This window comes from Salvelinus alpinus, chromosome 22, assembly GCF_045679555.1.
Source record: "Salvelinus alpinus chromosome 22, SLU_Salpinus.1, whole genome shotgun sequence".
NCBI classification, from domain to species: Eukaryota; Metazoa; Chordata; class Actinopteri; order Salmoniformes; family Salmonidae; genus Salvelinus; species Salvelinus alpinus.
Window position 1 is genome coordinate 15,523,801 of NC_092107.1, and position 11,663 is coordinate 15,535,463.

The 11,663-nt window shown below is 43.9% G+C and overlaps 1 protein-coding gene across 1 annotated transcript; it reads right to left on the reverse strand.

Annotated features, from left to right (window-relative positions):
• Nucleotides 1-662: 662 nt before the first annotated feature.
• Nucleotides 663-11,191, reverse strand: LOC139549115 (uncharacterized). The gene is made up of 2 exons (XM_071359253.1): nucleotides 10,998-11,191; nucleotides 663-2,475 (listed from the first exon to the last, which is right to left on the reverse strand). The coding sequence occupies exon 2, from the start codon at nucleotides 2,435-2,437 to the stop codon at nucleotides 1,124-1,126; it is 1,314 nt and encodes a 437-aa protein (XP_071215354.1). The 5' UTR covers nucleotides 2,438-2,475; nucleotides 10,998-11,191; the 3' UTR covers nucleotides 663-1,123.
• Nucleotides 11,192-11,663: the final 472 nt, after the last annotated feature.

The following is an 11,663-nucleotide window of genomic DNA, read 5'->3' on the forward strand; positions in this document are numbered from 1 at the left end:
GGAAAGATTAACTGAGGAAAGTACAAAGAGATCCTTCATGAAAACCTGCTCAGGACCCCAGACTGGGGCGCAGGTTTATCTTCCAACAGAGCAACAACAAAAAACTGGTTTTGCTTTGTCATTATGGGGTATTGTGTGTTGTTTGATAAGGGCAAGAAAACGATTTAATCAATTTTAGAATAAGGCTGTAACATAACAAAATGTGGAAAAAGTGAAGGGGTCTGAATACTTTCCAAATGCACTGTATGTGTATGACGGTCCTCAAAGCTGAATTTCAGAAATGTATGAAAGTCTCTGATAAAACATAATCAAATGTTTGAATGTTGTCAGAATGCTAGACGGGTCACACTACCCTATTTTTTTCCAATGAGCGGGAGTTAGGACCAATGTCAGAGGTGAAGAATATGCAATATCTGCAAGCAGAAGTGAAGGATTTCCTTGGGTCTGGTTCTTAACAAACAAGAGAAACAATCCTGATTTAATATCATCAAAATTGATGGCATTACATGATGACTTGTTGATTGCCTAGTTGTGCTAGTTTCACATTAAATACCTAGAATTAGATCTAATATCTAAATTAGACAACTCAAGACCAATTTTCTTAAAACAAGCTGAATAATCTAACACATACAGTGCTTGGTAAAATGACTTACAGTATCTTATTGGAGGGGGGATTTGATTTATTGCCTTAATGCAAGATTTATTTACTTCCTAGGATAAAAAAAATGTGCAGTACATACGAGTTTATCATCAAGTTAGACTAAACATCACATCAAAAATGTTGAGTAAGGTAAGTCACAGCAGGTGTCTGAACATTTTCCATTCAACAACATCCAATAATTCAGCACCTCTGACGAATGTGGCGTCTGTAAATCTCTATTGTACAGATTCATGACTAGATTAGACAATTTTCCTCTTCTCACAACAGCATTATATTTCTTGCCTGATAAGAGGCACACCCAATGACGGTACATTGGTCTATGGTGAATGGGATATCTTAAGAAAAGTCTAATTGCTGCCAGTCACGTTGCACAGTGAGGTTTGGGCTATTCAGCTTTTAAACACCTAAATGAAGAACTGCAGAGAAACAATGATTAGATGTAGAGACACTAGACTAGAGCGTTTACGGTTTCTGGGAGGGCAGGTTCATTTTTCTGAGGGAGTGTGCTACCTTTCTGATCATTTGTGGGGCGAACCTCAACAGTCCCTCATCCCTGACTAAGTCTCTGCTCTTCAGCTTGGCGTTCTTCCGCCGGCGGATATGATATAGGCTGCTGAGATGGGAAGACACCTCTACTGTCCGGATGTTCTGCCTCTTCACGCCATGCACTGAGATCTCAAACACAGTTCTGGGGTTGATGATCAGCTTCCCCGTTTTGTAGTGGGATTTGAGAATGGGTTCTCGCAGGACATGCAGAAGGAAGTTAACGCCAGGGATGGTGGCCCACTCTGACAAGTTGAATCTGCTGCTTTCGTCAGTCTCCTCGATTGGGAAAACATTGTTTTCGAAGTAGAAGTTGGCCTTGTTGCCGTATTTGATCTCCAGAGTGCTCAGGAGCTCCCCCCAGGTGTTGTTGTCCACGGGGAGGATGATCTCATCAGGGTCATGGAGGAGGAGATACTTGGTCTGGTACATGTTCCTGTACAGACAGTCGTTGAGCGCAGGGATCTGGCCATAGTAGTGCAGGTCACCGGGCGACTTGCTTGCAATCCAGCCGGAGGACACCTTGATGTGGGTGTCAATTGGCCAGGGAACTACTTCCACCAGACCAACTTTGTCTTCATAGTAATGCAGTACCTCCTCCATGTCACGGCTGCAGTTGGTCTTATAGACCACCACCCTCTGGGCCCCCAGCAGGCGATACATCTCCATGGCCTGCACAAACTGCAGCACGTTGTTGTACCCCCCGAACATGGTAGAGAGGCACACAGTGAAGTTGGCAGGAAAGCTGGACTCCCTTGGTACCCTATTCAAGATTGGGACAAAGGTGACGTGCTCAGGATCAAAGTCCTCAGACACCAAGCCAGCGTGTGTGGGCTCACAGTCCTCCGGGATGTCACACAGGAAGTCCCCCGTGCCGTAAGGGAACCCGAAGTGGGAATTGTGGATAGTCCGCTTGGCCAAAGAGGTGAACAGACGGTCTTGGCAGCATAGTAAACAGTGATGGATGGTCTTTTCTGGTCGCCACACGATGGAGATGAGACGAAGGCTCATGTTATGGGTGCGGTGCTCGAAGAAAGCATTCAGCACAAATGTTTTGGAACCTTGGATCGGGATGAAGGGGTCAGTGCTCAAATTTGGAAAGCAGGTGTCCATTGCCCAGTCTTTCCTCCTAAACAATTGCTCTACAGACCATTCCTGAGTAATAAAAAGCATATATCCCATGGTGAACAGAGTCAAACCCAGAAATATCTTCATCAAATTCTTCTTTGTCATGGTTATGGAGGGGCTGATGAGGGTCTCTCTGAAGAAAGCTGCAGAACACAAATAGCAATACCATCTTTCAGTTTTCCTGTACAATAAACACAAATAGAAATATTTTGATGTCAAGGGTCAGAAAGCAGTGTGCAAACAACAACATATTTAAAGACGCAATCTGAGATTGGTACATCCATTTTTGACGTTGAAATTAATTCTATATAACTCAGCAAAAAAAGAAACATCCTTTTTCAGGACCCTGTCTTTCAACGATATTTGGATTTTTACGAATTAACTTCACAGATCTTCATTGTAAAGGGTTTAAAACACTGTTTCCCATGCTTGTTCAATGACCCATAAACAATTAATGAACATGCACCTGTGGAACGGTCATGAAGACACTAACAGCTTACAGACAGACGGTAGGCAATTAAGGTCACAGTTATGAAAACTTAGGACACTAAAAAGAGGCCTGTCTATGGACTCTGAAAAACACCAAAAGAAAGATGCCCAGGGTCCCTGCTCATCTGTGTGAAAGTGCCTTAGGCATGCTGTAAGGAGGCATGAGGACTGCAGATGTGGCCAGGTCAATAAATTGCCATGTCTGTACTGAGACGCCTAAGACAGAGCTACAGGGAGACAGGACGGATAGCTGATCGTCCTCGCAGTGGCAGACCACGTGTAACAACACCTGCACAGGATCGGTACATCCGAACATCACACCTGCGGGACAGGTACAGGATGGCAACAACAACTGCCCGAGTTACACCAGGAACACACAATCCCTCCATCAATGCTCAGACTGTCCGCAATAGGCTGAGAGAGGCTGGACTGAGGGCTTGTAGGCCTGTTGTAAGGCAGGTCCTCACCAGACATCACCGGCAACAAATGTTGCCTATGGGCACAAACCCACCGTCGCTGGACCAGACAGGACTGGCAAAAAGTGCTCTTCACTGACGAGTCGCAGTTTTGTCTCACCAGGAGTGATGGTCGGATTCGCATTTATCATTGAAGGAATGAGCGTTACACCGAGGCCTGTACTCTGGAGCATGATCGATTTGGAGGTGGAGGGTCCGTCATGGTCTGGGGTGGTGTGTCACAGCATCATTGGACCGAGCTCGTTGTCATTGCAGGCAATCTCAATGCTATGCGTTACAGGAAAGACATCCTCCTCCCTCATGTGGTACCCTTCCTGCAGGCTCATCCTGACATGACCCTCCAGCATGACAAAGCCACCAGCAATACTGCTCGTTCTGTGAGTGATTTCCTGCAAGACAGAAATGTCAGTGTTCCGCCATGGCCAGCGAAGACCCCGGATCTCAATCCCATTGAGCACGTTTGAGACCTGTTATATCGGAGGGTGAGGGCTAGGGCCATTCCCCCCAGAAATGTCTGGGAACTTGCAGGTGCCTTGGTGGAAGAGTGGGGTAACATCTCACAGCAAGAACTGGCTAATCTGGTGCAGTCCATGAGGATTAGATGCACTGCAGTACTTAATGCAGCTGGTGGCCACACCAGATACGGACAGTTACTTTTGATTTTGACCCCCCCTTTGTTCAGGGACACATTATTCAATTTCAACTTGTTCAGTTTATGTCTCAGTTGTTGAATCTTGTTATGTTCATACAAATATTTACACGTTAGGTTTGTTGAAAATAAACGCAGTTGACAGTGAGGACGTTTTTTTTTGCTGAGTTTATATATTAGTTGTTTTTTATTTGTATTTAAAGTGGAACTGACAGCATTTTAACAACATAAAATCTTATTCAAATCTGTACAAACGCCCAGGAAGAATGACACCTTTGTTTCTAACAAGTGAGCACTTACTGATTCACATTTTTATACTTCCATAGGAATGTTTGGGAATGACAGAGCAGCGTTTACCAAACTAGGACCTCAGTACCCCAAGAGCTGCACGTTTAGATTTTTGGTCTAACACGACACAGCTGATTCAAATTACCAAAGCTTGATGATTAGTTGATTATTTGAATCAGCTGTGTTGTGCTAGGGCAAAAAACAAACATGTGCACAGAGTTTGGGAAACCCTGAGTAAGGCATTTGTGAAAAATCTATGAGTGGGAAAATGTCTGTGCAATTGGACAACTAATAGACACTGCAGGAAATAAGACATCTCAGTCTTGTCTAGGACCAGACTTTACACATACCCATGGACAATTAGAGGCCCAAGTAATATCCAAATAAGACATTTTCTACATGGGCCTTCCATCCTTGACTTTGAACTGGACTGTGTTTTTGCATGCAGTATATCAACAGAGGGACTTTAGATCATTAGAAAGCATTTGCCAAAAGCCATAAAATACACCTGAATGGATTTCAGCAAATATGTAAATACCACTGGAGTTCTCCTACATTTGGGAACTTTACAGTCATATAAAAAAAACATGAACAGGAAGGCTGTCTACCTCAGTTATATACATATCATCAACAACTAAACTAGCTAGAGCAAGTATTCCCAAACTGGGCCAAAAAATTAAAAAAAATTATAATAATACTTCACATTTTCCTGTAAATTTTTGAAACCATCCTTGTTCAAGTACTGCACATCTAGATTTGAATGTACTGTACAAGAGGGGTTTAATAAATGCATTCTACAGAAGATAATGGTATAGGAAACCTACAAAATAATAGCAAGAACCCCCCTCTGCAGTTTAAAAAATGCTGTCATAATGCTGTGCTGATAAACATTTACAATACATGTTTAACATTAGGTGAGTTTTTTTCTTCCCTCGCCTGAGTAGCCTCATTTCACTGGCAAAAATAAAATTCAACCATCTAGTGTTCAGCGAAATAACAACACAATGTCAAATACAGGTAGCATGGTCAAATAATTAACATCCAATCACATTAACCGTTACTCTCACGGGAAAATGGCGGCAGAGAAGAAGGCAGACGTTTTACGTGTCCCCAACCGATTGTGTGTTTTTGTTTGTTTATTTGTATTTTTTGTAACTTATTATGTACATAATGTTGCCGCTACAGTCTTATGACCGAAAATAACTTCTGGACATTAGGACTGCGATTACTCACCACAGACTGGCAGAATCCTTTTTTTCCTTTAACGAGTCTGACGAGCTTGACGCGAATGATATACTGCTTTCTTGGGAACAGGCCCAGATCCCCATGATTTGCCTGAAGAGGCAGCGGGCCAAAGGGCAGGCTGCCTTCTGAGAATTCATAGGCGATCGAATAAACCGCCACTTCCTTCCATTCTGCTAGCAAACGTGCAATCTTTGGAGAATAAAATCGTTGACCTATACGCAAGATTAAACTACCAACGGGTCATTCAAAACTATAATATCTTATGCTTCACAGAGTTGTGGCTGAACGACAACACTATCAACATTCAGCTGGCTTGTTATACGCTGTACCGGCAGGATAGAACAGTGGCATCAGGTAAGACAAGCGGCGGGCTATGTATTTTTGTAAATAACAGCTGGTGCATGATATCTAAGAAAGTCTCGACCTATTGCTCACCTGAGGTAGAGTATCTCATGATAAGCTGTAGACCACACTATCTACCGAGAGAGTTTTCATCTGTATTTTTCGTAATTGTTTACATACCACCACAGTCAGAGGCTGGCACTAAGAACGCATTGAATGAGCTGTATTCCGCCATAAGCAAACCAGAAAACGCTCACCCAGAGGCGGCACTCCTAGAAGCCGGGGACTTTAATGCAGGGAAACATATCCGTTTTACCAAAATTCTATCAGCATGTTAAATGTGCAACTAGAGGGAGAAAAAAAACAACTATGGACCACCTTAACTCCTAACACAAAGACGCATACAAAGTTGTCCCTCGCCCTCCCTTTGGCAAATCTGACCATAATTCTATCCTCCTGATTCCTGCTTACAGGCAAAAATTAAAGCAGGAAGCACCAGTGACTAGATCAATAACAAAAGTGGTCAGATGAAGCAGATGCGAAACTACAGGACTGTCTTGCTAGCACAGACTGGAATATGTTCCGGGATTCCTCCGATGGCATTGAGGACAACACCCCATGAGTCTTTGGCTTCATCAATAAGTGCATCGATGACATCATCCCACAGTGACCATATGTACATACCCCAACCAGAAGCCATGGATTACAGGCAACATCCGCACTGAGCTAAAGGCTAGAGCTGCCGCTTTCAAGGAGTGGGACTCTAACCCGCAAGCTTATAAGAAATCCCACTACGCCCTCCGACGAACCATCAAACAGGCAAAAGGTCAATACAGGACTAACATCGAATCGTACTACACCGGCTCTGACGCTCGTCAGATGTGGCAGGACTTGCAAACCATTACAGACTACAAAGGGAAACACAGCCGAGAGCTGTCCAGTGACACGAGCCTACCGGACGAGCTGAACTACTTCTATGCTCGCTTCGAGGCAAATGGCACTGACACATGCATGAGAGCACCAGCGGTTCCGGAAGACTGTGTGATCACGGTCTCCGCAGCCGATGTGAGTAAGACCTTTAAACAGGTCAACATTCATTCACAAGGACGCAGGGCCAGACGGATTACCAGGACGTGTACTCCGTGCATGCGCTGACCAACTGGCAAGTGTCTTCACTGACATTTTCAACCTCTCCCTGTCCGAGTCTGTAATACCAACATGTTTTAAGCAGACCACCATAGTGCCTGTGCCCAAGAACACTAGGGTAACCTGTCTAAATGATTACCGACCTGTAGCACTCACATCTGTAGCCATGAAGTGTTTTGAAAGGCTGGTCATGGCTCACATCAACACCATTATCCCAGAAACCCTAGACCCACTCCTATTTGCATACTGCCACAACAGATCCACAGATGATGCAATCTCTATTGCACTCCACACCTGCCCATTCCCACCTGGACAAAAGGAACACCTATGTGAGAATGCTATTCATTGACTACAGCTCAGCGTTCAACACCATAGTGCCCTCAAAGCTCATCAATAGGTAACAACATCCGCCATGCCGATCCTCAACACAGGGGCCCCTCAGGGGTGCGTGTTCAGTCACCTCCTGTACTCCCTCTTCACTCATGACTGCACGGCCAGGCATGACTCCAACACCATCATTAAGTTTGCCGGTGACACAACAGTTGTAGGCCTGATCACCGACAACGATGAGACACCCTATAGGGAGGAGGTCAGAGACCTGGCCGTGTGGTGCCAGGACAACAACCTCTCCCTCAACGTGATCAAGAAAAAGGAGATGATTGTGGACTACAGGAAAGAGTACCAAGCACACCCCCATTCTCATCGAAGGGGCTGCAGTGGAGCAGGTTGAGAGCTTCAAGTTCCTTGGTGTCCACATCACCAACAAACTAACATGGCCCAAGCACACCAAGACAGTCGTGAAGAGGGCACGACAAAACCTATTCCCCCTCAGGAGACTGAAAAGATTTGGCATGGGTCCTCAGATCCTCAAAAGGTTCTACAGCTGCACCTTCGAGAGCATCCTGACTGGTTGCATCACTGCCTGGTATGGCAACTGCTCGGCCTCCGACCGCAAGGCACTACAGAGGGTAGTGCGAACGGCCCAGTACATCACTGGGGCCAAGCTCCCTGCCATCCAGGACCTCTATACCAGGCGGTGTCAGAAGAAGGCCCTAAAATTTGACAAAGACTCCAGCCACCCTAGTATTAGACTGTTCTCTCTGCTACCGCATGGCAAGAGGTACCGGAGCGCCAAGTCTAGGTCCAAGAGGCTTCTAAACAGCTTCTACCCCCAAGCCATAAGACTCCTGAACACCTAATCAAATGGCTACCCAGACTATTTGCATTGCACCGCTGCTACTCTCTGTCGTCATCATCTATGCATTATCACTTTAATGACTCTACCTATATGTACATATTACCTCCTTTACTGGTACCCCCCTGTATATAGTCTAGCTATTGTTATTTTACTGCTGCTTTTTAATTACTTGTTACTTTTATTTCTTATTCTTATCCGTATTTTTTTACTTGTTGGTTAGGGGCTCGTAAGTAAGCATTTCACTGTACTGTTGTATTTGGCGCATGTGACTAATAAAATTGGATTTGAATTCCACTAATGGTCTGTACGAAGTCAAACGTAGCAGCAGCTCATACATTTTTTGAGCAAAAGGAATAAATGGTTTAAAAAAGTTAGGCCCGCGTCCATAGAGACACAAACCAGCAGTACTACACCCGCACCTGTCGACAACACAAGTTGTTCTGCTTCCACGAGTACATCCAATGCTAGCATCAGAAATTTTACATTTGTTGTTAGCCCAGCTAGCATGGTCACTGACAGTTGTGAATCTGATGCAGCCGAAGAGCTACTGCCCCCTTACCTGGGAAAAGACCTTACAACAGACAGGGACGTTGGACCATCGAAGAGGTGCAAATATGATAACTACATTGACTTGGGGTTCACTTATTTTTGGGAGTAGTGCCTTTCCTCAGCCACAGTGTGTTATATGTGCAAAAGTATCTCACAACTCTATGAAACCTTCACTCTTGCGCAGACATTTATGAGCGAGAATTTAGACGACTTTTGAGTAGTAAGACATGTATAAAAGCAACAGATACCATTAATAAGAAGGAGCTAGAAGCGTCTTATATGGTGAGCTACCGAGTGGCTTGGACAAGCCCCATACAATTGTGGACTTAATTCTTCCTGCTGCCGCGGATATGGCTGGGACAATGCTGGGGGAAAAGGCCCAAAAACTATACAGACAATGCCTTCAAACAACACTGTTTCACAACGCATCAGTGACATGGCAGGAGATGTTTTTAAACAATTACTGCTTCGCATACAAGCCAGTGAATTCTATGCGTTACAGTTGGATGAGTCAACAGACGTGGCGGGCCTGGCACAGCTCCTGGTATAGGAGCTGGAAGACATCCTCTTCTGCAAACCAGGACAGGAGAGGATATTTTCAAGTACTGGACAGCTTTGTGACATCAAATGGAATTTGGCAGTCAAGATGTGTTGGAATCTGCACTGATGGTGCAAAAGCCATGACACGGAGACATAGTGGAGTGGTAACGCGTGTGCAAGCAGTTGCTCCCGACGCCACTTGGGTACACTGCAGCATCCACCGAAAGGCTCTTGCTGCCTAAGGAATGCCTGACAGCTTGAAAGACATTTTGGACACTACAGTGAAAATGGTTAACTTTGTTAAAGCAAAGCCCCTGAACTTGTGTATTTTCTGCACTATGCAATGATCTGGGCAGCGACCATGTAACGCTTTTACAACATACAGAAATGCGCTGGTTATCAAAGGGCAAAGTACTGACACGTTTTCTTTACTGACCATCATTTTCACTTGTCTGATCGCTTGCATGATGACAAGTTTCTCACACGACTGGCCTACCTGAATGATCTGAATCTAGGATTATAGGGACCCTCCGCAACTATATTCAATGTGTGGGACAAAATTGAGGCTATGATTAAGAAGTTGGAGCTCTTCTCTGTCTGCATTAACAAGGACAACACACAGGTCATTCCATCATTGTATGATTTTTTTGTGTTCAAATGAACTCAAGCTTACGGACAATGTCAAATGTGATATAGCAAAGCACCTGAGTGAGTTGGGTGCGCAATTACGCAGGTACTTTCCCGAAAAGGATGACACAAACAACTAGATTCGTTATCCCTTTCATGCCCTGCCTCCAGTCCACTGACCGATATCTTAACAAGAGAGTATCATCAAAATTGCAACAAGCGGTTCTGTGAAAATTGAATTTAATCAGAAGCCACTGCCAGATTTCTGGATTGGGCTGGGCTCAGAGTATCCTGCCTTGGCAAATCCGCTGTTAAGACACTGATGCCCTTTGCAACCACGTACCTATGTGAGAGTGGATTCTTGGCCCTCACTAGCATGAAAACTAAATACAGGCACAGACTGTGTGTGGAAAATTATTTAAGACAGACTCTCTTCAATACAACCCAACACTGCAGTTATGTGCATCCTTTCAAGCACACCCTTCTCATTAACCTATGGTGAGTCATTCATCATTTTCAATGAACAAATAAAGTTCTATATGTAAGATGGCTAAATTAAGAGCAACATCATTGATTATTATTATTTGTGCACTGGTCGTATAAGAGCTGTGTCACTTCCCACGAGCCGGGTTGTGACAAACTCACACTCATTCTTATGTTTAATAAATGTATCGTATAAGTAGTGTGTGTGGCAGGCTTACAATTATGTCAAAAAAATACATTTGAGAGTGCGCTGACCCTGGTGATAGAGGGGGTACGCAGCTGGAGGTTGAATGTTTGAGGGGGTACGGGACTATAAAACATTTGGGAACCACTGAGCTAGAGTAAGATAAACTAAAATCAAACGAGGGAACAGCTTGTAGTTGGCCATCAAAATTGCACTAATAGATAATGACATCTGATTGGGAACTTGCCTGCTCGCCAATTTGATTGATGCCAAATACATTTCATTGACAAATAAGACATGCCAACAACAGTCGTTCAAGTTCAGCATAGCTAACTAGCTAGCAAAGTGATTCACATGTCTTCCTAGCTAACCAAATGATAAGGTACAGTAATGAACCATGGTAGTTTGAGATTCAGACATTCAGCTCACGAAGGATTTGTGCCACATACCTCAAATTAGGCTCGCTATGGCGGTAAAAAAGTGTACAACGTTGCACAGTTCTTATTTTTCCGATTCCAACCCGTTTCATAATTAGATGATAACTTAAAGGCAGCCTGATGCACAGTCAACGTAACTAGTTAGGGATCATCAACAAACTGCATGATCACAATATTCAAATTTAAAATGTGACTTAGCAACCTCATTTCAACGGTCCATTATTCCTGACACAGAGAGGCAAGTTGAACTTATATCACTTAAAATTCAATATCTACTTGACCTAGACACCTCAAACCAACTTTGGAATATTTTTTATTTTTTAAATTAACCTTTATTTAACAAGGCAAGCTAGTTAAGAACAAATTATTATTTTACAATGACGGCCTACCCCGGCCAAACCTGGACGATGCTGGGCCAATTGTGCTCCGCCCTATGGGACTCCCAATCACGGCCGGATGTGATGCAACCTATTCACCGGGTAGGTACACACATCACACACCCTTTGGTTTTCTGAGAAATGGTTAAATGTTCTTTTATCTTACTTTATTAGTTACATTTTGTACTTAGAATTTTAATAAATCTTTGATCACATGACCTAGGCACCTTAAACCAACTTTTTTTGTTCAAAGGTTACAGACACACATTGCACACCCTTTGGTTTTCCCATAAAGCAGTTA

Bases quoted from the DNA above. Each gene is read 5' to 3' on its own strand.
- LOC139549115 (XM_071359253.1), bottom strand. From the start codon at position 2,437: ATGACAAAGAAGAATTTGATGAAGATATTTCTGGGTTTGACTCTGTTC.